The sequence below is a fragment of the Dromaius novaehollandiae genome, chromosome 6 (assembly GCF_036370855.1).
Source record: "Dromaius novaehollandiae isolate bDroNov1 chromosome 6, bDroNov1.hap1, whole genome shotgun sequence".
In the NCBI taxonomy this organism is placed as follows: Eukaryota; Metazoa; Chordata; class Aves; order Casuariiformes; family Dromaiidae; genus Dromaius; species Dromaius novaehollandiae.
In genome coordinates, this window is record NC_088103.1 from 9,141,082 (window position 1) to 9,166,090 (window position 25,009).

General features: G+C 47.3%; 2 protein-coding genes across 6 annotated transcripts in view; one reads left to right on the plus strand and one right to left on the minus strand.

Annotated features, from left to right (window-relative positions):
- MCU (mitochondrial calcium uniporter) overlaps positions 1-7,764 on the minus strand; it is a 96,932-nt gene extending 89,168 nt beyond the window's left edge. For both annotated transcript variants that reach the window (XM_064513606.1, XM_064513604.1), the window contains exon 1: positions 7,557-7,764. In XM_064513606.1, coding sequence (XP_064369676.1) covers positions 7,557-7,676 — 120 coding nt within the window. In that variant the 5' untranslated portion in view covers positions 7,677-7,764. The remainder of the gene's footprint in view (positions 1-7,556) is intronic.
- Positions 6,909-25,009, plus strand: part of MICU1 (mitochondrial calcium uptake 1) — a 135,236-nt gene continuing 117,135 nt past the window's right edge. For 2 of the 4 annotated variants that reach the window (XM_064513595.1, XM_064513596.1), the window contains exon 1: positions 6,909-7,039. In XM_064513595.1, coding sequence (XP_064369665.1) covers positions 6,924-7,039 — 116 coding nt within the window. In that variant the 5' untranslated portion in view covers positions 6,909-6,923. Of the gene's footprint in view, positions 7,040-12,218; positions 12,366-25,009 lie in introns of those variants that run through there. The other 2 variants (XM_064513597.1, XM_064513598.1) reach the window with 1 other exon arrangement.

The following is a 25,009-nucleotide window of genomic DNA, read 5'->3' on the forward strand; positions in this document are numbered from 1 at the left end:
ACTAATAAAGGCCTCATTTTCATCAACCAAACCTAACATTAAACTAACACTGAACCTGCCTTTGTCGTCACGGGAAGGCTATTTTATAGAAGAGCAAACAAATGACTTGTAGCACAAACCTGAACTGGTCACAAAGGTGAGGTTTCACCCTCAAGACTGGGTGTGTCCTAATCTCATCCAACTAGTCTTACCTTCCAGATCAAGTCTAACACTAGCTTTAGCAAACAAACAAAAAAATTGTTTAGAGGTCTGACAAAATTTTGTAAGGAGAGCTATACCCACGGTATCTGAGGATAGCTGAGCAACACACCCATATGGAAAGAGAGTTGTCCTGGAACTTTTATGGCAGTAACATCAACCTTAGTGTGACTGTAACTTCCTTTCCCATCACAGACCCTATATACAAAGTCTTGATTATTCCCATAGACTGAGCTATAAAAAAAAGCAGCAGCATCAAATCACAGTTAAAAATCCCAATATTTTCTCCTTTCTGAATAGCCCACATCTTTCACATAAGTCGAAAAAGGCTTCCCTGGATGCTACAAAGTAGTTTGCTCCGATTCACTAAGAACAGGACTTTACAGGACATTAAAAGCTCTGAAATGCTTTCTTGTTTTAAAGTTGACCTCCCTTCAGAATCTGCTTTGCTCCATAAGAGTAAGATTAAGAGAATGTTCTAATGACTTTCACACACCAAACAACTTTCTGATCATTCTCCACTAATGATCATTCTCCACTACGATTTGCTTTGTACAAAAAAAAATCCAATGCAATCTAACAGAAAAGCTGAACAGTACAAAACTTTCGACTTAGTACTAGTCTTCCATTCTCTAGAATTAACTAAAATCTGATTCCCACTTCTCATTTGAAGTAAAAACATTGAAAAAGTTTTCTTTACTTTCAAGCCTTTCAAAGCGGTATTCAGCTGTAGTCTTTGTTGTGACAGTAAATCTGGTATGAGGCTATATGGACCTTGTTTTGCCTTGCATTTTAAGCAATTTAGACAGCTTTTAAGTGAGCAAGGGGCAATGACAGCTACAAGAAATTTTTACATTTTAACCACACTCCTTGCCAGGGTGAGGTGAGCGAGAAGTCAGCAGGGTAGCAAGTATATGCATGTGGGAAGGGGGTTGGGAGAGGGAAGGGAGGAAAGAAGTAGGAGAAAAGGGAGCTTTAGTTTTGGTGGAGACACCCATTTTTTAGGATAAAATCACCTCCTGAATTCTGAGCACAGTTGAACTACACATTCAAGCAACATCTGTAGTGAAACAAGGGAAGTGTTTAACTGTTTCAATCAGAATTCATATAAAAGAATGCATGTTAGGCAAGCATACTGCAGATAGACGATAACCCCCTAGATGAGACTTCACTGCAGCATAAGTGGATTTGGCTCCAAGAGCTTTATGGATGCTAGGGTATTCTCTGCATTTACAGAAGTTCTGCCAAACAGGTATTTATATTTGAGTTCGAGCCACATCCCCATTTTGACTTCCGAAGCAGTACAAGATGCATCTTCTCTTGTTCTATGGCACTGCACACCACTGCTCCTATTAAAGTAAGTCATCCAGCCGGTGCTGAGATCACAAGAGATAATCAACGCAAAATACTCAAAGTCTGGAGGTATTTTTGGTATTTATGGTAAAGTCAGATTAACCATATTATTTTGCATCCCAGTATGGAATACATTTGAAGTCAGGGCAGATAGTAAGTGTAGCCAAAGATCCAGTAAGCTTAATTCTCTTTATGCTCCTTCAATACACTGGACAGCCACCAGTACTTCAACATCTTAATCACTCATTTGAAAATTATGATCAGCAGTATGCAAGGTCAGGAAAACAAAGTTCCGTTAATTAAAGCAGTCTTCCAGTTTCCATCCTAAGCAAAAACACAGACATCGCACCAAGGTATTCTTCCAAATCTTACTTTCCTGGCAGTCAGTCACTGTCAATACATGAGTTTTATTGTGAGCCCCAAACTTCCACTGTTAATTTGTTCCAAGTGACAGGCAACAGTGATAGAAAGGGCTTGAGGTGGTTACAGGTGCCAAAAAAAAAGAAATTATTATGACGCTACTGAGCAACAACTTTTTAAAAAGTTGATGCTACTGCAGTTTCAGCCATGGCATGGAAAACACCTCTGGATAAATGTTCAAAAATCAATATTCGTATGGATCAATACCCATGCCAAGTAAAGGAAAGCTTCAGCGTGAGGCTCACTGCATCTTCCTCCCCAGATTTCTTGCCTTCCATGATGCTTTCTCAGAAGAAAGAAGTTCTCTTGTCTAACAGATATTGGATTCAGAAGTTGGATTCAGTTTCAATATGCTTCTCCTTTTGTCTCCTAGGCTTAAGAAGTCACTAGGAGTCATTACTTCCAAACACTTAAATCTATCCAGAACCACCAGGATTAACTACCACATGAACACCATATATAGGCTGAACCCTTGATTTTTCTACAGATTCTCCCCACACACACACACCAGAATTGAACCCATGATTACATACTGATCCAACATGACTGAACCACCTGATTACACACAATCAACTATACAATAGCAAGAGACTAATCTCTGTGGGAGGAAAACCATGAAGATTAGGCATTTGACATGCAGTGCAAAAACAGAGTACTTCAAGTCTTTAGTCTACCAACACATTTGAAAAACATAATTTACTTTTCTATGAATATTTCACAAAAGACTGCTTCCCACCCTGACCACATCTCTACAGCGTGGAGCTTCTACCTTTGAGAGCTTACCCTTAACACCCACACCACTTGGATTAAGCAGGGAGTCAAAGAATAGGCTTGCCTTGTTTCATAAAGAAGTTTCCTCTTCGGAACATCGACTTAAATAATTTTCTTTCCTCACTTCTCTGAGGGCAAGCTGCTTAACAGAAAAGTAGCAACAAGCCTTGTTTTAAGCACCAGAAATTATTGCAGGATGGAAGCTTTAATTAATAGGTAGTATCCCAATTTATGGCTGCTCTGATTCCCATTAGTTGCTAATCTATCAAGCACACTAGACCAAAAAACTCCACCTAATGCACTAAGCAGTTGGCTCCATCCACATTTCACTCCTATTGCTTAAAAAAGGCAGTGTACTGGATTGTACATTTGTTCTACCATGGCACACCTTGCAACAGTCAAAACCTCTTCCAATGTGCACTAGTCAAGCTTCTCCCCATCACTCTTACTGCTTCCATCCTTTTTCACTTCTTTCATGCATCTGTTATACAGAAAAAGAAACCATGCAAAACACCTTTCTTCCTCCTCACTTTGCTTGCTGATTTTGACTTTCGCTATTTGTGGTCTTCACTGCAGCAGAAGTTACCTTGGACTGACCAAACTGCCTCTTTCACCTCCTGTCTTCACATTTGACATTCCAGCTAGGCACCAAATCTCCACAGTTCCCTCTCAAAGATGAAATGTATACAACATCAATTCCAAAAACAAACACAAGTAGCGTCCAAGTTTCACTCAGTGAACTATTCACCTGTACTCTGCTCCAAATCTGTAGCCATCCACCCATTCCCTGTAACGTTACAAGTCCTCTAGTCTAATTCTGCAGTTTGCCCACTGCACATAGGCTTGCTAACTATCTCCCCTCTCCTCCTCTGTAAGGTTTCTCCCACTATCACATATATTTAAGCAAGACTGAATGAACAAAAGAGATATAACCTGAACTACTTCTGCTATGAGTCCATTTATTCAGCTCTACCATATCAACAGGATCAATTCCCCAGCCTCGCTCACTTTCTAAATGGTGATGCCAACTGATTATCTCTTTACTCTTCACACATGGTCACCCTTCTAGACACAACATCTCATCACCTTCAGAGGGAGAACTCACAACTATCAGTACACACTCCCTCCCATCTGCCTCTCCTTATCCTGTGACCAATAAATGAGCTTCTCATTCACGTGTGCAGCATCAATTCTTTTTTTCCTCCTCTCTTCTCTTTTCTTTTAAATACTGTCCTTTCACAGTAATCAAGTCAATTGGTCTAGGCTCTTCCAGCATATTTTATATCTCTCTTGAAAGAGCTGGCCCATAAAGCCATTTAATATTTCCATCCTATTTCAAAAAAGCCCATTTATCATCTCATCAAGAAACCAGCCATCTTGAGAAGTCATCAAGTAAAATTCCCTGTATTCAAATCAATACTGCAAAGACATACCTCATATAAGCACTATATTAATTACATCTATATTATAGAACTTTTTCCTACCTATTTTCTAATATAATTCACTGGCTCAGGAATCTTATATGGTCCAATCCCACTACAGAGCAGGTTCGACTGTATGTTGGCCACACCTGGTCAATGCTAGTCTAACCTGTCCTAACCACCTCCAATAATGTGAATTCAATGGCTTTTCCAGGAACTATTTCAGTGCTTCACTGCTCTTACTGTTAAGCAGAAGCTTCTCAGCACCTAACCAAAGCCTTCTTTTTGTAATGTAAGGCCATTACTGCCTGTCCTATCCAGCACTGATCAGATTATTCCCTTCCTCTTTGCAACAACCTCCTTTCAGTTTTCTCTTCATTCTGAGGAGTTCCTGGTCCTCTAATTTTGCCTTGGAGAAAGTCACATTTTCTTGGCCTCTGACATTCTCAGGTCTCTGCTCTCTCCCACTGGTCCTCATGGTTTCTCAAGTGCAGTGCACCAGAAGGGATAACTCATCTTTTTTCTGTGGAGACAAACAGGCATATTACAGATACTTTCAAAAGTAATAGTTATGACACTGGGTACCAAAACGCTCAGAGCAAGCTTTCACTTGCCCACTGCCTTCAGTGATACCTCACCATTAGACAACTAATGAGCGTTAAGCATATAGCAACCACAGTTACAATCATCTCTCAGATCAGAACGTAGCCACAGATTACGTATGAAGATTACAAACTGTTTGAATTGACTTCTGCACAAAGTCACTATTGAAAAAAAAATAATGCAACAGCACAAATTGCTAACTGTCAGGTTGCCAAAAGTCATACAACATAACTCAACTAGGATCACAGCCAGTAGAAGTTTCCAATCATCAATCCAAGGGACATAAGCAAAACCCACCCAAAAGAGACAGTTTGGACCGGATGGCTTTAGTGCACTTCTGAGTGTGCCTATGTTTCAGCAAGGTCTTTTCAGCTAGGAGCATAGCAGTGGCAAAGTAGCCCAGATGAGCAGAAGAGACTTGAGATATTTTTCCACAGCTGTTTTTAATCTTTTGCTTTTTGTATGTTTGCTTCTACACAGCCTGATTAGCAGGATCAGATATAAGTTTGAGTCTCTTGTTAAATTAATCTCAAAGGTCAACTTAAATTTAGATAAATAATTTATTGCTTTCAAGGTCAGACTGGTTAAAAAGATAACATTATGACAATTATGAAAGCTGAAACAAGCTGGAAAAGCTGTTCCACACTAGAATGCCTGACCGGAATTCAGGGTACCGGCAGCCTCATCGTTAGGCTAGCTTTTAAAAAGTTTGAACTCAACACTGCCAAAGCTGCATTTCATGCATCTGAATGACCACAGGGCAAATATTGGATTGATACATCGAGACACTCGATACTTACACAAACTCCCTAGCTGTAGAAACATATTAATTGATACAGGTAGAGAAACTACCAACACTCTGAAGATACAAAACACATACAAACGCTTAGCTGCTCTTTAAACAGCACATAGGGATCCAGCGTTATATCTGCTTTTCCAAATGAGTTCAGAGTCTTGCTTCATGGCCCAATTAATACATGATTTGTGCAGTTTTATGTAGTTTCACAGTTAGCTGCTTCAGTAAAACAACAAGTAAGCGACAGGTCCACACCTTCAACTATAGTTTTTTTTATAGACAGAGATAAAACAGATTGTAGCAAAAACTAGAAGAATATTGCAAGGTTACATACTGCTAACTTAGTTTACAAAGACAAACTTCACTGTATTTTTAGCAAATCTTCGAAGCTCTAAGTTTCACCCTGCTGCCTTTACAGGTTTCTCTGCCAAAGCCTACAGAGGCATAGTAAGCAACGCTTGTGCTGCTAGTCATTCATTTGCTAGGGAAACCAACGAACACGCTACTTCTCCACAAGAAGAAGAAAGAAAAAATAAAAAGCCTGCCCGTGTTTTCTCTCCATAAGCCTCCCCGAGCTCGCTGACATCTCTCAGGGGATTCCCCCAGCCTGCCCCCTGCACAGCTCCAACCGACCCGACCCGCGCTGACCTTGCAAGGGGGCACAGCGCTCCCTCGGCATCACCCGTCTCCCCCGCCCCGTCCGCGGGGGCTGCTCCGCGACGCCCCTCGCACCCCCGCGGCGGCGCCACCTGCCGGCCGCGCCGCGCGCCGCAGGCGGAGCTCGGCCGCGCTCCGCGGGGCGGCGCGGAGGGAGTCCGCGCCCCCCACCCCCACCCCGGGGCCGCTCCTCGCTGACCCCCGGCACGCAGCGCTCCGCCGCAGCCCCACTTGGGGGGGGGGGGGGCACAAAACCGAGCACGGTTGTCCTCGTACCGCCGAACCAAGGAAGCAGCGACGCGAACCTGAGAGCCTCCCCCCTGCCACAGACCCCAGCAACACTGATACCACGGTCCTCCCTCTCTCGCACTGAACAGAGCCAAGTATCTGCTCTTAGTCTGGGGCGAGCCGAGAAGCGCTCCTCTCCACCCCGCGGAGAGGGCTGAGCCCGGAGGTGGCGGAGAACGTGGGAATAGCAAACATTTCACTAGATCACACTGCCACAAGGGGTTTTTTCCCCTTCAGCTACATCGGCAAACCGGAGCACCCTTTCAAAGCACAGGAGCATCCCTTACAGGCCAGTTGCGCGCTGCTATCCCTCAAACATCCGAGGTGAGGGATTGCTCATAACGTCCCCCAAACAGTCCTCGCTCTCCAGGCAACTCGCTAAGAAAACACAGCAGACTCATCTTTTAAAAAGCCACATGCATCATCTGACTGACAGCTCCCACCGCTTATCGCCGCACTCGCTCTCCCGTCACGCTCCCAGCGCTGAGACTCAGCGCCTCACGCTGCCAAGTGCGAAAGATGCGACCGATCGGTAAGCCCGGAGGCAGGAAAGTTTGTAAGCGAGCGCTCGGGTCTGGGGGGTTTCCGCGGGGACGGGGGAGGCGGGGAGGGCGCGGAAGGGGGCACGGCGGCGCGGAGCGGCGGCGGGCAGGCAGGGCTCCGCTCAAGTTTCGCCCGCAGCGATGACCCCGGCGCTAAGAATAACGCGCAGCTGCCGCGCCGGGGCCCCGCACCGGCCTGCGCCGCCCGCCCCAGCGGGGACCCCGGCGGAGCGCGCCGCCTGCCGCCGCCGGGCCGCCTCCCCCCGGCGCAACTTCCCCGCGGAGAAGGCGGCGGCGGCCGCGGCGGGGGCGCTCAACTCAGCTCAGCCCCCGCCGCCGCCGCCCGCGGCCTCCCGCCGCCCCTCACGCGGCGCCCCGCGCGCGCCTGCCCCAACGGCCGCACCCGCCAACGGTCGCGCCCGCCCAACGGTCGCGCCCCCCCCCCCCAACAGCCGCCGCCTGAAGGGCACAGCCCTGGCGGGGCGCGGGCGCTCCCGCCTCACTCACCGTCCGGTGTCGCTGCGGCTGCCGGCGCCGCCCCAGCGCCGGGAAGCAGCCGGCCGCGGTGAGCGCGCCGCCGCCGCGGCCGAGGAGGAGCGGCAGCGCCCTGCCCGCCGTGGCCGCCATCGCGCCGCTGAAGCCGCCCCCCGCGCACGGCGAGGCTCACGCTGCGGCGGCGGCGGCGGCTGCTGCTGCCGCCTGGGCGGGGGGGGGGAGGGGGAGCGGCTGGGCAGGGCCCGCGGGCGGCGCCGGCCAATCGGCGCGCTCCGCTGCCCGGCCCGGGGCTTGTCAAGCGACGCCCCGGCCGCCAATCGGAGCCGCGCGGCCCCCCTGTCCGGCGAGAGGATTGGCCGCCGCCTTCCCCCCGCTCCGGGCGGCGGGTGGAGCCGCGCTCGCGCTGGAGGGCAGGGAATCTCCACAGCCGGGCGCCGGGAGGGCGGGGCCGGCGGGAGGGCGCCCGAGGGGCGGGGCCCCAGGGGGCGGGGCCCCAGGGGGCGGGGCCCCAGGGGGCGGGGCCCCAGGGGGCGGGGCCAGGGCGAGGGGCGGAGCTTAGAGCGTGCGGGGAGAGGGGCGGTGGCGGCCTGCGGGGAGAGGGTGCTCTGGGGAGAGGGTGCGCCGGGGAGAGGGTCGTGCGTGGAGAGGGTGCGCTGGGGAGAGGGGCTGGGAGGGGGGCTGTGGGGAGATGGTGCACTAGGGGAGCGGGTGCAGGGAGAAGGCACACTGGGGGTGCAGGGAGATGGAGGTGCACTAGGGGAGAGGGTGCAGGGAGATCAGGTGCACTAGGGGAGAGGGTGCAGGGAGATCGGGTGCACTAGGGGAGAATGCACAAAGGCAAAACATGCAAAATGCAATGCAAAAAGGCAAAAAAAAATACATATCCACTCCAAAGAGAGAGGGACGTCCCCCTGCGTGCTCGGCCGGGCCGCTAGCACAGACCTTGCCGCGCAGGGGATAAAGAAGTGATACATGTCCGAAGTTCCTTGGACGGTCATTTACTTTGGTCATTTATTTGGTTATCTGCACCTAAGGAGCAGAAGAGGCCTGTGCGAAACACGTCCTGGGCCAAGAACGACCCCTTGACTTTTACGTGATCCCTGCTTTAAAGCTCCCTCGACCGCAGCCCTCAGAGCCGAACGCTCCTGGGAGCATCCTCTACTCTTGGAAAACCTGAATCTCGGCTGTTTTCCTCTTTTTGGATGATGAATTGAAGGCTGCAATGTAAAATGGGGCTAAGCGCCTTGCACGCCAGCAGAAAACCCTGGTGATCTGCAGCTGCTGAAGACACGGGGTAATGCAAGCCTTGCAGCGTGCAACGGCACCAGGCCCCTGTGGCCCCAAAATGCAGGTTTGCACCTTCTTTTGCAGCATGTTGCTACGCCTGCTGTTGTGGCTCGCGTTACAACTGCGCAGCAGCACAAAACAGCCCTTTTTCCCGGCTCCCGGTGTCTCCTCTCCGGTTTTGCACACTGGAGAATTGCTTGCATCACACTAGCGAAATGTTTGCATTTCGGCCAGCTTTCAGCACGCAAAGTCGTCTTCCTATTTGCACCGTTTCTGCCGGTTTTACTTGCTGCGTCGCTGCGCTCAGCCTCTGCGGCTCCCCGTCCTCTCTTGCACAACGTGCCGGGCCGTCGGTTGGGTCTGAGGGCGCAATGCTTCCTCTGGCGCCGAAAGAGCCGCTGGAAACGGGCACGGGGCACCTCCGCGTCCGCCTTGCGGGGAGGCAAAAGCGGGTCCCAAAGTGTGGGCGGATGCTGTCGCAGCCATTCCTCCACACGGGCAACCGGAGAGAGAAAAACCAGGTTTTGTCTGCGTTGGTCCCGCAGGCGCCGTGGTAGAAAAATGCCGCGGAAGAGCAATGGGCTTTGCCGGGATGTTTTTGCCCCGTATTTAAACTCGCGATGCAGCCCCTCGGTCAGGCTGCCTCTGCTCTGGATAAATGCTGCGAGCGTCGCCAGCGGCGAGCGATCCTCATTAATGCCGTTTGTTTTGCAGAAAGCAAACCGTGCCCACACAGTTTGCGGTTATTAGAGCCTAAGCAGCGCCGTGTTTACTTTGCTACCACGGGTTGTCTTCTCCGTGGAGGCCTTTTCATGCCCATCCCTTCCGGGGAGCGACGGTAATTCAGACGACGCACCGGCGCAGACCTCCGCCGAGCTGACGGGCTTCGATTTGTCTCCAGCTGTTGCACATCTGGCGAAACCCCCATCCAGGGCGATTTAAAGGCTTTGGCTGCCTGCTAATAACCGGGGCGAAATGGAGAGAAAGGAGTGAAATAGTAGATCCTTTGCAGCCACGGATGCACGAGGCAGGAGGGAGGAGGCGCGTAGCTGCTCCACATAACACTGCTATTTATAACCACAATATATGTATTTATAACCGGGGAGCCCTGCGAGAGCTGCCGGCCCCCTCGCGCACTGTCGCTGTCGAAGCATCACTCCCTGCCAGGCCGCAGGGTGGGAGCGGGCGGCTTCTCCACGGCCCCGGCCAGGCTCCTGCGTTATCCCGGCGCGTTGCTGAGGGAGCTTTGCCAAAGGAGCGGTTCAGGAACGAGCTGGGCAGCGCCGGCGGCGAGAGCGAAACGCGCCTTTTATTGCCTCCGTAAATCCCCCCGTGCAAACGGCAGCCTCGGCTCCCGGTGAGAAAACAATGTGGAAAACCCACGGCGGTGGCCCAGGTTTTATTCCTGCTGCCTCACCGGCTTATTTTAAGCTTTTTCCCCACGCGAGGAGGTGGAAAGCCCAGGGCTGCCAGGACATTAACGGCTAAATAAAGTGGGGAGGGCCAAATCCGTGGTGGTACCCGAGCGCTAGGACGTGCAGAGCAGCCAGCTTCCAGCGCTCTCCATATTTAAAAGAAAAGAAGAAAGTCCAGCGCCAAGCCACCATCCATCTCATTACCTGCCCTCCGCGGGAAGCCAATAACGACCGCATCGATCGCAGCCACAGCTTCCCCGCGGAGCAATTTGTCCGAGCATCCGCGCACGGTGCCCGTGCCGCCTCGCGGTTCCCCCGCCGCGGGAGGGGAGACGGCCAACAGGCCCAGCGCAAAACCCAAAATCTGTTTTTTTAGCAAATTGGTGCCATGGGTAACGGTGGCAGGGACAAGCGGTGCTGCCTCACCGCTTGGTTTGCCTAGAAAAGAGAGCTCAAATGTCACAGGATGCGATTTAGCGTCTGAGATTAGAAATTGAGGCCCGTGCACAGAGGGGCTCGAGGCAGCGACCCGGAGCACCGAGGCTCTGCGGGAATCGCCGCTTTCCCTTTGCGTGTCGGTCCCTAAAAGTCGATGCGCGATGCCCTGATTGGGGAGCTTGGGGCTCTTGCTTTCTCTTCTTGCCTTCTTTTCCTTTCTTGCTTTCTTTCTTCTTTCCGGACAACCTGGGTGGGAGAGCCGCTGGGTCCGGGGGGCTCTGCTCAGCTGCGGGAACATTTAAGAGCCAAATCGGTGCAAAAATATTATGGGATACCGTGCCCGTGTCAAATCCTAAATCATGCAGACTTAGTGGTATTGGGGGACCCTGAGAGACCCTGCGGGTCCATCCCCAGCAGCCCCGGTGCCCACCCACGACTCGAGCCGCTGCAGCGTATCCTTAGGGATTTGCGCGAGTTACGGAAAGGGAACAAGGACATCGTGTGCCACATGCATATAATAAGATCATAAGCAGAAGCATATGAAGTAATGAGAAAATCAATGTTTATGGAGCAAATAAAAAGGGCAATTTCCAGAAGATAACTTCCGCGCAGACGATTTCCAGGCCCGTAGCACAGAAAACGGAGAACACGAGCCCCAGCGTCTGCGCTCGGGACGTTCTCCGCGCTGGCGCGGTGGGGGAACGGCACAGCCGCGCTCAGAAGTGCCGGTCACTGGGTTTCCCCGTCCCATGGCCTGCATGTCCCATGGGCTGACGCGACTCCAGCCCTTGCACTCCTCGTCGGATACCTCTAATGAGCAATACGAGCAACGAAGATTTCGGCTTGGGCCATGGACCAAAGAACGGCATGTAACAAATACATGATCGATGAGACAAACTCATGCGTTTCAGGAACGGTTGGCTATGGGAGACGAGAGGGACGGAAAGCGGCTGAATGCCAACCTGCCTCAGTGCAACCAAAACACCCCGAGACCCTGTATAGAGGCCTTTAAGACCCTAAATATAGCTATCTTAGACCCTATATACAAGCCTTCCAGACCCTATATATCAGTACCTTAGACCCTGTGTAAAGACCCCTCAAACCCTATATATATATGCATATATATATAGGTGTGTGTATATATATATACACCTTAGATTTTGTATAGAGGTCCCTCTGCCCTTCTATATAGGTACCTATATACAGGTATGTCTTGTATAATATATATACATATATATATATTATATATACCTATATATAATATGGCTATATATACAATACAGGTGTATATATATAATATATAGATAATATATCTATATATAGGTACCTTATGTCCCGTATACTGGCCCCTCGGGCCCTATGTAGGTACAGGCCCCTTGGGCTCTGTACATATAGGTACCTTAAACCCTATGTATAGGCCCCTCGGGCCCTATATTCAGGCCCCCCGGGTGCAGCTGCGGCCACGGGGCAGCTGTGCCGCAAGCCCCGCCCCCGGCCGGCACGCCCCGCCCCTCCGCCGGCACGCCCCGCCCCTCGGCCGGCACGCCCCGCCCCGCCCCGTCACGCTCGCCGTCCGCCACAATCCCGGGGTGCCTCCGCTTGCGGAAGGGCGGCTGCCGCTGGGGGAGCCGCTCTGCGCGTCGGTGTCGGTGCTCCGGGAGGCCCCTGGCGGCGGGCTGAGGTGAGCCAGTGGCGGCGCGGCGGGGCCGAGGAGCCGGGGCCGGGGAGCCGCGGCCTGGCGGCCGCTGCCGCTCTCCCGCGAGGCTCCGCTCGGCCGGAGCCAAGGCGGGGCCGGGCCGGGCCGTCGGAGCGGGTCCAACTGCCGCTAACGGCCGTCCTAGCGGGGGGGCGGGCGGCGCGCGCCGGGGCCCGGCCGTTGGCGGGGCGGGGCCGCAACGGCCGCCGCGGGGGGGGAGGGGGCAGCCCCTGCCCGGCGTGGCGGCCGCGGGGCTGCCCGGGGGCCCCGTGGGCGGCTGGTGGGGCGGCGTCGCTGCTCTTTGGACGCGAAAGCGTCGCGGAGCCCCTGTCCGGGAAGCCTGTCGGGGCCGGCGTGTGTAGGCGGGGCGAGCTCCCGGTACTGCGCCCTTCGCTCGCCCTTCTCAATAAAGTTTTATTGAGCTAATGTGCCTTGTCTCCTTGCCTTTTTTGCTAAATCACCTTTTTTTAGTTTTTTTTTTGCCTAACAGCCTTCAGGACAAAGCCAAAACCTTTGAAAAATCAAGATGATAATCACACAGACGTTATTTAAGTGGTGGCAAGTCACTTGGTTGCTGCTCGTCCCAGAAACCAAGAGTAACCGAGAGATAGTTCTGTACTGGTGAACACGTGTGTGCCTAGATGTATGATTGCTCTCAAATGAGCTATTTTGGGTCTTGGTTTTTTTCTTTTTTTTTTCCCCTTTCACCCTTACGTTGTCAGAACTTTATTTTCAAGACAAAATTCCTTTTGCTTAGTACTTGCAGTCCATGAAGACTTCCAGCACCTCAGCCACATTGAGCTTTCTTTGTATGACTGAACTGAAATAGTGAAGGTTAAAAGCCTAACAACTTCCCTGCCTCTTAAAGGGTGCAGAATTAAGGTCCCAAGAACTTGAAAGTGCAGGTGATGGTGGGAAGCTCCTGGCAGCCTTTTGGTTCCTCTGAATTATGGGATTGCAAAACGCTGGAGGATAGCATTGGTTCTGCATGCAGCCAAGGCTGTTTGTGTATTACTCTGAATTTGCTCTTAGAGGACCTGGACTTTACATAGAAATAATTACATGGATATTGGGAAGATTAAAACTGAAATTCTATATAGAAGCGAAGTGTTATCAATGATGTTTGGTTTTGTTCTCATTTGGTAACTTATTATGTAAAGAAGTTGGGTCCCAGTAAAAAGGTTTTCTTAAAAAGTCAATGCGAGGTCTAAAATTAGCTTATTTTCTTTCTTGCATGTTACTTACTATCGTAAAAGCTTTTCGTAGTTGAAATCATGCTGCCTGATTCTTGGCAGCTCCTGGTGCTCGGTAAATGGTTTTATTGATGTGCGAGAAGCAGGTAAAAGCACTTGGATTTTAGCTGTATTGTATCTGTATGCTCTAAGCATTGTCTATAGAGTAAGTAGCTGCGATGCTGCCATGGAGCAGGTAAGATGTGTGGATGAGTATTATGCTTCTCTGCACAACAATGCAGAGTTCTTCAGTGTTGTGGGAGAGCAGATGGGTGTTTAATGGATGTTGTTTATGGGGGCTTCCCGATGACCTAACTGAGGCCTTTAGGTGCTATTGCAATCTGAGTAATTAATGGTAATGTAGTGGCTGCTCTTTGAAAGGTGGGTGAAAAAGAACTTAATAGGTCTTGCAGTGTATTCAGAAATAAAGTTTTAGATGATGACAGCCGTGCTGACAAAATAAGCCATAGGCATATGGCTTCTCCATCTCCTGGGCCCTTCTCATGCCCAGTTATTTAACACTGTGGCAGTAGTATGCATTATAACCTGTTTTTTTAAGTAAGTCTTAAGGTTTGTACCTAGATTACAGTGCTCAGATATGACCGCTGTAACAATTGTATGTAAAGCAATGACTGTGTCTCTGTAGCCCAGCAGATATGACAGACGTGAATCTGGATTAAGTAGAGGCTAAAAGAAGTCTGTGCGGATGCAGAGGGAGGTGGTCAGGACTCAAGTCCAGGGACTTGCAGGTGGAGGGACCCAGTGCCTCGCTGTACGAGTCTTGTCGTGTTTTGCTTTGTCCCAATACCAGTAAGGTGAAAACACTGCTGAAGGCTGTTGGCTGTACAGCAGCAAAGCTCCGTGTCACCTCCCGTGTGGAGGCTGCCTCTGGAGAGTGTCGGTATGTTCGGTATGGATGCCTGTCTGGTACGTTTAGTTGACATCAGTTAGGAAAGTACAATTTGCTCGTACCGTCAGCTAATGATGAATGCTCGCCCAAAGCTGTTTGTGTAAGGCCAAGAACCTAGAAATCCCTCTGGAAAATTGGTCATATCTCTACAGTCATCTGACTTGCGTTCTTAAAAAAAAGTGTTGCTGAAGGAACAGTTAAAGCTTGCTCTAAGAACAAGCTTAAAATGCGCAATTCGTTATTCCATCTGACTCTTTCTTAGGATGGTGAGTTGACTTAGTGTTGGGGTTTTTTTGTTCTGTGTGTTATACCTTAGATAAAAGTTAGAATAGAAGAAACTTTTTCTCATGCCATCGGTCTTTGGACTTTGCTAGAAAAGCTAGATGAAATGGAAGGAAGGGGCAAGGAGAAGCAGGAGGGGGAAGAATAATAGATCTCATTGTTTTATGTAACACAGTGGTGTTTAGTCTCTTCACTTTAGTTTTGATTTATTTTTGTTGTTACTGTAGGTAATTGCTAACACAGTGTTGCCAGGGCTACGTGAACTGTTGCTATATTTTATAGCTAGTGTCAAAACAACTGTTCTTAATTGGGTTCCGTTAAATAAGTTTAATTTCACTGACTAGCCAAACTATATTTGGTGTGCAGTCTATCTTTGGAAAGCCCTTCAGCGTGGACTTGTGTTAATAAACTGTTGAGAATGTAAGGGCCTGATTTCTATCGTGATTTATCTACGCCACATTTTTCTTTGGTTTAATGAGTTGCTTTGGAAGACTTCAGTGAGGGCAGCGAGATGGGATCCGTCTTGAACTTCCCTCCTTGACAGTCAGTCAACATACTTTCCTGTGCATCAAGAGGGGGGAGCAAGTCTAGGTGCTGAGGTGTTCTTAGAGAATTAATACATGTAGGAGAGGTGACTAGCGCTGCTGTTTGCTGCAGGCTTGTCCCTGTGGCCGCCTCTTGCAGGCCTTCCCGGCCAAGCAAGAAGGAGCTGTGCACGTCTGCTGGGGTCTGTTCGATGGCACTTGTCCCCCTTGGACTTTTGCGAGGCATCCTTCACATACAGAGCGAGAGAGCATGCAGCAGGCAAAGACTTTAAAAATGACTGGCTTAAGGATGAATAAATAAATTATTTATATTAGACTGGAGAGGTTTCCCTTAATATAGCGGGCTCTACATTGGTAACACCTTGTGGATTTATTGCACACGCTTCTTCCTTTTCACTTGCTTGCAGTTTACGGTCCCAGTTCATCAAAATGCTGCTTGAAGCATGGTGTGCGGAGAACTCAAGCGCATGTTGTAGCGTTAAGCAGCCTGACAAAACCGCCCTGAAGTCAGAGGGCTGTAGAAGCTGCACTGATGAAGACTTTGAGGAGCTTCCTGATGCTGCTCTTGAGACTCGTGTGCCTGCTGCACGAGCGTGCAACTGTCGCAGGGTGGCCTTCTGCGGAGAGGTAGCCTGGCTTTCCGTGCGGTTACGGAGCTGGTAGGCATCCACAAGGCAGAAAGTGCCGAGTAGTCCAGCATGGAGAGACACCGTTCAGCCAGGTCTACCAGCTAGGGTGGGAAGAACAAACGAGGCAGGATTTCCTGATGCTTTTTTCCTCTAGGAACTTGAGCGTCAGTTCAGACATGAGTTAAAGTAAAGACATGGTTGCCTTCAGACAGCTTTCAGCTTTATCAGCCGTAAAGCTTTATTATTATTATTATTTTCTTCCCTCTCTCCTCTGTTGGCTTTATTTGGCTGAGATGCGCGTACTGTGATGTGAATACTGGGGATGATAGGTGTGAGCACTAACATGTGCAGCATGTCTGCCAGGAGAGAAACTGGGTGAAATGTGCTGCTAGAAGTAAAGAGCTAAAAATCTTTACTGTGGGTTGTGGTGGCTCTCTCTTTTTGTGTGTGTTTTCTCTTTTTGTTTCCTCCTCTTCTACGCTTTTGGAGCAAAACCTTACAGTTGCTAAGAAATAACTCTCTGCGTTCTCGTGGCATCACTGCTTGACATACCAGCATAAGCTGGGAGCTAATACAATGCGCTTGCACTAGAGGCAAGGCTGGTATTGCTGCCTGTTGGCGTGTGTGTTTCTTAGCATCATATGGCCCTGCTTTCAGTTACTTTTAACTGTGCTGAGCTAATCACCTGGCTGATATTTTCCCTTACAGCTGCCCTGCTTGGAGTTATTGTTACTCTGAAGTGTTCATCCGGGATGAACAGCAGTAGGGAAATACTTTGCGTATTTGCAGCATTAAAAGTCGTGCTGGCTTTTCTCTTGGGAGACCCTGGCAGCTTTGGCAGGAGGAAGGAAGGAGGCATGGGAGCGAGCTGTGGAAGAAGTGTGTGGTCTGGATCTGCCTGGGAACCCAACCCCACTTTAGCCGTGTTCATAGAATATTAAAAAAAAAAAATCAGAAAACCCTAACTCGCTATTTCTATGTGCTCAGTAAAAACTCGATTGAGCATGGTGAGATACCTTAAGGGGAAAAAAGCCAACTAAAGATGCTCCCATTGCTCCAGATGGACGAGGCACACAACAAAGTGTCTCGCCCAGCCCAGGGTCACTAAGTAAATATGTACTGGCTTCATCGCTGCTCATTTCCCTGGGAAGCTGGAGGGGGCACAAGCCAGCGGTTCAGGCAGCAATGTCTTGGGCAGTATAGCTGCTCCTGGAAGAGAAATAGAGGGTCCTGTGGCTTATAAGCAGCCTCTTGAATTTTCTAGTATTCAGTGGTGTGTTAGCAAGAGTCTAATGAGAGTACTCAGTGGTGGATTTTAACCCATGCTTTTTGTTTATATATGGAAACTGTTCTCTAAATGACCCATTTGCTGCAGAAATTGTTGTGATTTTCATTACCCTTCCTGTTCTAAAGAAGTTTAAATTTCATGCTCTGGAGGAAAATGAAGGGTGTGACTTACTTGCATCATTAACTTCTGCCTACTTGGGTCTCTGCGGTTCCTCTGGTGTCCTGTTAGTCATAGTGTAACTTCTCCTCAGGAGGGTCCTGTTGTGCTGTTCAGTCCGATGCGGTCGGGATCCTCAATAAGCTGCTGGTGGTGGTCTCAGAGGAGAGCTTGTCCTGTTCTCCTTGGGTAGGTTACCAGGACAAACTGCAAGACTTGCAAATTGTTTCAAATCTCAAAAGGCCTAGGCATGAGTGTTATAGGTGTTTGGGAGATTCAAGCCTTTTAAAGGTATATGGTAGAGTTTTATGTCGTTAATACCAGTCCATTTCATGTTTGTTTTGCCTCTCTTTGACAGTATGTGTAAATTGTACTTGCTTGTTATGGGTTTGCAAAGTACTGCAGTGTTTGGTTTATTGATACCACAGAGCGATTTTTTTAATCAATATTTAGATACTTATAGGTTTAGAATGCAACACACTCAAAACCTGAAATCAATTTGATACCTGCCTTCTCTTTCTTCCCCAGAGCCCTGGGAGATGTGTGTCATGTATCAGTGCAGTCACTTCAAGTTGGCTTTTTTCATCTCGGGAAGGGGATGGAAATTGCACTCTTGTCATCTTTTTATAGCAATCTTGATATTTGCTATGTTCTTTTGAACAGAAAGAGAATAAGCCTTGCTTTGAAACAGTATGCTGTAAGCATTATGTTTTTCAGGCAGTATTTGAGGGAGTCATCAGTTGTGTTTAGATCTAGAAACACTCTTTCTCATTTCCTAAGCAAAATGACAGTTGTGTGGAAGTCAGGTTTATTATAAAAGCACACTGATAGATGCTGTTCTATTTGCTGCCATAACATTTCTTGAAATGGACTGAGCTGGGACATAGAAATACTTGTTTCATTCTTGCCAATTTTCCAGTGGCCTTGCTGGCAGGAGCCCGAGTGAACACTAACACAGTATTTTAACACAGCTGCCCGGAGTCCGTTCACTGAAATAGCGGTGGGAATGCTTGTGTACCGCAACAGAAACCTCTTTGTTAATTTGACAGATGCTGTGTGCTCCCTGCCTGCTGGGACTTTGCAGGGGTCAGAGTAGTGAAGAAGTATCTCTGTAGATATGACTTCGGGTGAGGTGGTACTGTCTGGAATAATTCGGTACAAAACTGTTATCTGGATCTTTGGACATTGAGTATTGTGGCCTATGTGGTATACTTTGGGGGGTGTGTGTGTGGTTGTGTGTAGGTTGGGTGTTTTTTTTTTTTTTTTTAGCAAAACTGATTTTGAGAAAGGTGCTTTGCAGATGGCACAGCATGCGGATGGCATTTCCACTGTAAGTGCAGAAGATGGCCATTTCTCTTTAGGGTGATGTGTTTGACACTTTCAGTAAGAAACACGAGGAGTCAGAGTAAGAACTGAGCTGAAACGAGCTTTGTGTGTCTAAGCACATACCATCCATAAAAGTCTTTGTTCCTTAGTGAAAGAGATTAAAGATGCTATAAAACAGGAAAAATGGACAGTTCTGACTTTTTTGTGAAAGTAACTTGCACTGTTTTGTGAAGTAATTCATACACTCTTTTACTGCGACTTCTGTAATGTTATCTGAAAAGTCCTTGACCAATAAATTCTGGGTTATTTTGTCCTGCTAGCATGCCTGCGACTGCAGTGACTTTTTTTTATCCCAGGTAAATCTGCTATGAAGCTTTCTTTCACGTGTTCCAGACCTGATCCAGATAATCCTCTTGGTTTGTGGTGGCACTACTGGAGATGTGGGGCAGGAGTGGGTGAACTGGGCCAAGCGCTGATCCTCGTTCTAACTGGTAATTTAGAGCAGCCACATGTGCCACGGCCTACGTAAGAGGGGGAACAAGCAGCAGCTACAGTGAGCTACTCCTTTCCTTGCTCATGTTGGCTTCCAGGAAAGCATTGCCTTAAATACTTTGCATCAACAGCAATGTCATGCCATGGCACTGTCTTCCGTCCCTGCCACCCCTAACAACTTGCCATGCTTCCTCCATCCCTCAGGGAAGAAGCCAATGGCTTAAAGTGATGGATTTTGGTTTTCTTTCTCTTTTTAAAAGAAAATAGTTGGCTTCTCTGGGTGTGTGGGGGTGTGAGTGCGTGTGTGTGTGTGCGCGCGCGCGCATTTTTCTTCTAAGTCTCCAGGGTCTCTTAAGCTTAAACTCTTGGGCTTTTCTGTTAGGGTTGGAATTTGTAGCTCTCTAAAATGAAACCCAAGCTCATGTTGAAAGCAAGAAAGAAAACTGAGTTGAGATTAACAATATTGCAGTTTACTTGTGCTTGAAACATGAGAATTGTGAATCAGTGTAAATTCATTATTTGTAGCAGGTGCATGTCTGCAAGTGAGGTCAATCTGCAGCAATGTTGAAATCAGATGCAGTATCTATACAGACTATGGATATTACATATTGCCCTTTATTTTAACCTAACAGCTGTGTTTTCATGTTTGATGCAAACTTTGTCTGAAGCGTTGATGCTTCAAGAGCTACAAGAGTAGCTGTATCTCAGCTTCAGCCTTAGCTATGATATGAACACAAGGAAAATATGGAAGAATTAACAGCTGGTTTATGCTGGTCTGTGTCAAAGAATACAGAAGGATTGTAATGGTATTAGGTATTGTGTGTGCAGCTGCCCAGGTATCTGGTCACTGTTTGTTCAAGCCACCTAGGAGGTTGGCCCCATCTGTTAACTTAAAGCTTTACAGCTCTGATACATGGAGATTTATTTTTGAAATCACTTTTCTGACAGTCTTCAAAATATCATTCTTAACATGTGCTTTTTAAGGTTGTTATTGCCACTAAAATAATCCCCCCCCCCCCTTTTTTTTCTTCCCTGAAAATGGAAATTTTCCTGGTCTGGATCTAGCTAGAGGGATGGGCACATGGTCAACAGCAGGTGAGAAGTGGGAGCATGAACACAGTGAAGCTGCTGGCTTCCCTTGACGGCAAGGCCACAGATGTGTTGGTTGAAGTTTTGGTGGGCTGTGAGGTAAAACTCCTCCATCGGCTTAAATCCACTGATGTGTATTTTGCCTTTCAGTTTGCACAAGCCATAGTTAGAGTGAGGGAGGTGGTGGGGGTTCCTGCTAAGATGCTGTTACTCGTTGGTGTCTGCGCTTCTGCCCTCGGTTGTCAAAAGCAAGCGCGATGTTTGTTCCAGGTGAGCATGCAAACACAAGGGTGCTACCTGCTCACCTTGGCTAAAGCCACGTATTTGTTGCTGGCTTGTGAATGCTGAAAGTGAACTTCTCAGACAGCTCATGTTCTCACAGAAATACAGGCTTACCAGTTTCCTTCCTTCTGAAAGGAGGTCTCTCTTTCATTCAGGTTGAATCAAATAACCAGTTGCTGGAAAGCAACTGCAGCAGTTCAGACCTGCTTTTAATTTCGTGGGGAGCCAGTGCTCTTTTCCTGAATGCCCAAGCAATCATCATTTGGCAGATGCAGTGAAAATGTTCTGAACATTTGGGTTTTTAGTTTTTTTTTTTGTCTAGTTTTGGTAAGAATTTTGTTAAAATTTAATTGGATAAGTGGCGTCAAAGTGTGGCTGTTCAGGTGGGAATCAAGAGAGAAGTTTCCTAAATAAGCAAGTGGCCAGGGCTAGGTTGGGTGAGATTTCTGTTTAGAAGACAGAGTTAGGAAGGGGGGAAAGTGGCTGTGTGTTAATACTCAAATGGAAGTGCTCAGTGAGTTAACAAATCTCTTTACTCAGCGTAGGAGAAAAGAGGTACAAATGGTACCACATCAAAGTCAGAGATGGTTCTCTGCCTGCCGACCTCGGCAAAGAAGTCACCATTTCTCTCGAGTTGGGCATGTATCTGCAGATAACTAAAGTCTGTGAAATTATTGCGTTCACAGCCTAGTAAGGTTCTTGTTTTTTCCTCAGACTCCTTAGGTCTTCTCTTCAAACATCGTTTTATTCTGAAATACATGTTTATTCACTAACACCCGTTTGCTTGGAGCCAAGTAAGCCATAAACACCTCTTAAATCTACTCTAGAGGCTCTGGGATTTTCTGTTTGTTGTTCTTCTAGTGTTTATGAAGTTGGCTGTTAGCTTGAGAAAGGGCAGCAGCAAGAGCTTCAAAGAACATCTTTCCATTTGAGGCACGAGTTAGGAATTCTTAGAAAAACATGGAACAAATGGAAAAGCAAAACAAGCTCTTTTTATTATCATTTCATAATGGCCTCTTGAAAAATGGTTCATTTGCAGTACTTCAGAGACTACTTTGTAGCCTAGCTAGCTCCTTTCTGCCCTAGCGGGATGCCCAAGATGACTGCATTTGTGCTGCCCAGGTGTGGCTCCATGTCCTTCCCTCCTCCCCCTTCCAACATCTGCTGTCTTGATCCAGATTTCTAGACCGCCTCCCATCGACACAAACCAGGAAAAGCAAGATAAATCACGTTATTAAGAAACCATATTCATGCTGGTCATAACTTCCTAGAGAATGAGGGCAGAAGCGTTACGCTCTGTGCCCCTGTGGCAACAGATCTCTGACACGTCTTTGCTCCTTTGAATCTGTGTAAATGTTTTTGCTTCTCATCTGATGCTGCCTTTACTCTGTTGCACCTGCTTCTGTGGCTGCTGGGATGTTTGCAAAGACAGCCTGATTGTTTGAGAATAGTTGCTTTAAAAAAAAAGAGAGAATTTCAAATTTGCCTCATAAAGGTAGACGTAGCTCATAAAACAAGGCCTTTATCCGTAAAAAGGCTAGGATAATTTTGTTGCAGCCCTGCTTGCAAAGACCTGGTTCCTATTGAAATGCTGCTGAGGAATCTGTCACTGCTGAGGCTTAGTATAATCTTCTCTGCTTAGAAAAGCCCAAGGAGTGGGGGCTGCCTTTGAAAAGGGGAGAAACTTTTAACTGCAAAAAGTAGCATTCAGTTCTGTGGAAGATAATAGCTGGCCTTTAAAAAGCTGCTGTGCCTTACTGGAGACTGAATGTCTGAAGCATTATGCAAATATTCTAACCTTGCTGAAGGTGCTATTTTCAGTGCCACGGTAACAGATATAATTGCTTTATATTGTTCACTTGCACTTCCATTTTTCATTCATTTCTCAAAAGCTGCTGTTCTTGGTATCTGCATCCATTCGTAAGTCCTCTAGCAATTGAGCTAGCAAGTTTGATTTGATTTTGCTATTTAGCTTGCCAGGCTATGCATCTTTTGCCATTTTAATTGACACAAAAGTCTTTATCCTACATAGAACATAAATGTTTGAAGATGCCTCGGCAAAGATCTTTCCCCAGTGAACAAATGCTCCCGTCTCCCTACTTAATTTTATGGAGGGGAATACCAAGACCGTGTTAGCTACTGAATCACGCATTATAAATAATCCTGTTGTAATTACTAATACAGCTTTATTAAAACTAAATTGAAGTCTCGTGTGCACAACGCTATGTCTTCTCTACTTAGCACTGAAAATCAGTGAAGCTGTTTTTAGTTTTGTCAGTTTTAATCAAGGCTTTCTGTGTGGATGTGTTTGGGGTTTGTGGCTGCTCTTAATTCAGCATTGCTTGAGCCTAAGGGCTAAGCTCCTCTTGGAGCAGGTAGCAGATTAGTAAAAACTGGCGTAGGTGACTTGGATAGCTCAATGAGAAATAGTCAGTAATTGATAATAGCAGACTATTCACTTTAAAGCTGTAAGACCTGAGGTGGGTATGGGGAGATAAAGGAAAAAAGAAAAAAAGGCGGGGGGAGTAGAGCAACTGATAGTAGCAGAGAAGCTTAAATGGTACTTAATTTAAATATAGTTAATAGTAAGGCTATACATATTAAGTTGAGAGGAAGAATACTTGTGCATAAAAGCAGTAGTTGACCCAACTGGATTTGAAGCTGGCTGTGTTTTTTGCTATTTTATTTTCACTTTAAATGTCTTGCAGTGCTAAATGGATCCATTTGGCATGATAAAACAACTCATGAGATGTGGATGGCATAAATAATGAAATCTTAATGGATATCACCCTGGTAAATCACTGTACTAGATAAGCCACATTAACGGCAAGATGATTGCAAAATACCAAAACATGCTCTAATGCAATGTTAGACTGAAATTTTAAACATAAGTAATGAAATACAATAGTATGATTTTAATAGCAGCTGCATTCAGAGTAGAATGAAGGTTATTATTACATCCTGGCTGTATAAGAAGTGGCATTGATCAGCTCTGAGGGGAGGACAATTGATTGCTGGCTATAGTACAGGACCTCAAAGTTAAGAGAAGAGTGTGTGGTTCACTGGCTAGTCCCATATACTGTATCATGTTTCATAAAAACAGGCTTGACATGCAGGCCTATTTTTGAACAGTGCACGAGGGGAATTTTTTTCCCCATCTTAGAGATGTAGAGTTGTATTTCTCAGTGTCTTCAGGATTTTGCAATCTTACTATTTTTTGGAAAAATTCAATCTTAGAAAACATACCTCTGCCTCCAAAAGTAGCATATAAAGCCAGCTCCTTTCTTGTTTTGAGGTAGGGCAGGTTGTAGCATTCTTGCCTAGAGGTTCCTAAATACTGGTTCCCAAATGAGCTTAGTTTTCCTTATCAGTCTCTCAAAATCTGTTCCTCTCTGTTACACCACTGGCCTTAGTGCCCACACAACTGTAGATGGACATTATGGAAGAGAACTAGCAGGAAGGAAATATTCCTCCCTTCCCCAAGAAGAAAAAAGGAAACCTGTGCCCAGTCTGTCAGGATCGTGGTGGCATTAAGGATTTTCCGTGTATCATTGCAAATCTAAAAACGCCAAGAAGATAGTGTGCTCAATCTTGAAGAGGAGGCTAGCTAATAGAGCTTTTGACTTGCAAAATACCAACTGTGGAAGGGAGCTGCAGAAGCCCTTGTTGCATATTTTTCCCACCATGGCACGAATGTGAGCTTCCTACTAGAAGAATGCAAGTTTTGCGGGAAGGGAAGGGAGTGCAGGGATAAAACATTGAAGCATGGGTAATAGGTTAGGGGGAATTCTTTTTATTTATTTTTATTTATTAGTTCATTTTGAGAGCTGAGGTTCTTAGCAATAGGTGAACCCATATTGTGGTGATGGTTAAAAACAAATTGCTAAGCTATGGCTCAGATTTGTGCTAAAGATGTGGCAATGTATTATGGATTGATGCTTCACAGGCCATCAATCAATTTGAATTGTGCTCCAAAACAAATGTAGTTCCCCTCTCTGGTGAAATTAATGTGATCAAATACTACCCTAAACTCCTATCTGGGAAGAAATGGCTTTTGATACTGATTTCATCTTCATTCTGAAAATTGATTTATGTGTCTTAGTAAGTTAATAATGTAAGTAATGTGGGTAATTCTTCTCTGAAAATAGCACTAGGTGTGCTGAAAATCTGGAGTTGCAGCCTCTCTTGGGGGGTGGAAGGAAGGAGGAATGGATCTGGAAGTCTCTATAGGTAGAAACCCTCTTGGTGCTATGTTTTGTGTCAATGCACCAATCTCTCTTGATGGTCCTAGCTTGTAAATGGAGAGAATGCGGAGAGAATTTGGAGGGGGGAAGCTATCAAAATAAATTTGTTTTCTGGCTGTGATTTAGCACTTTGCAGGTTAACTTTCACTGGTAG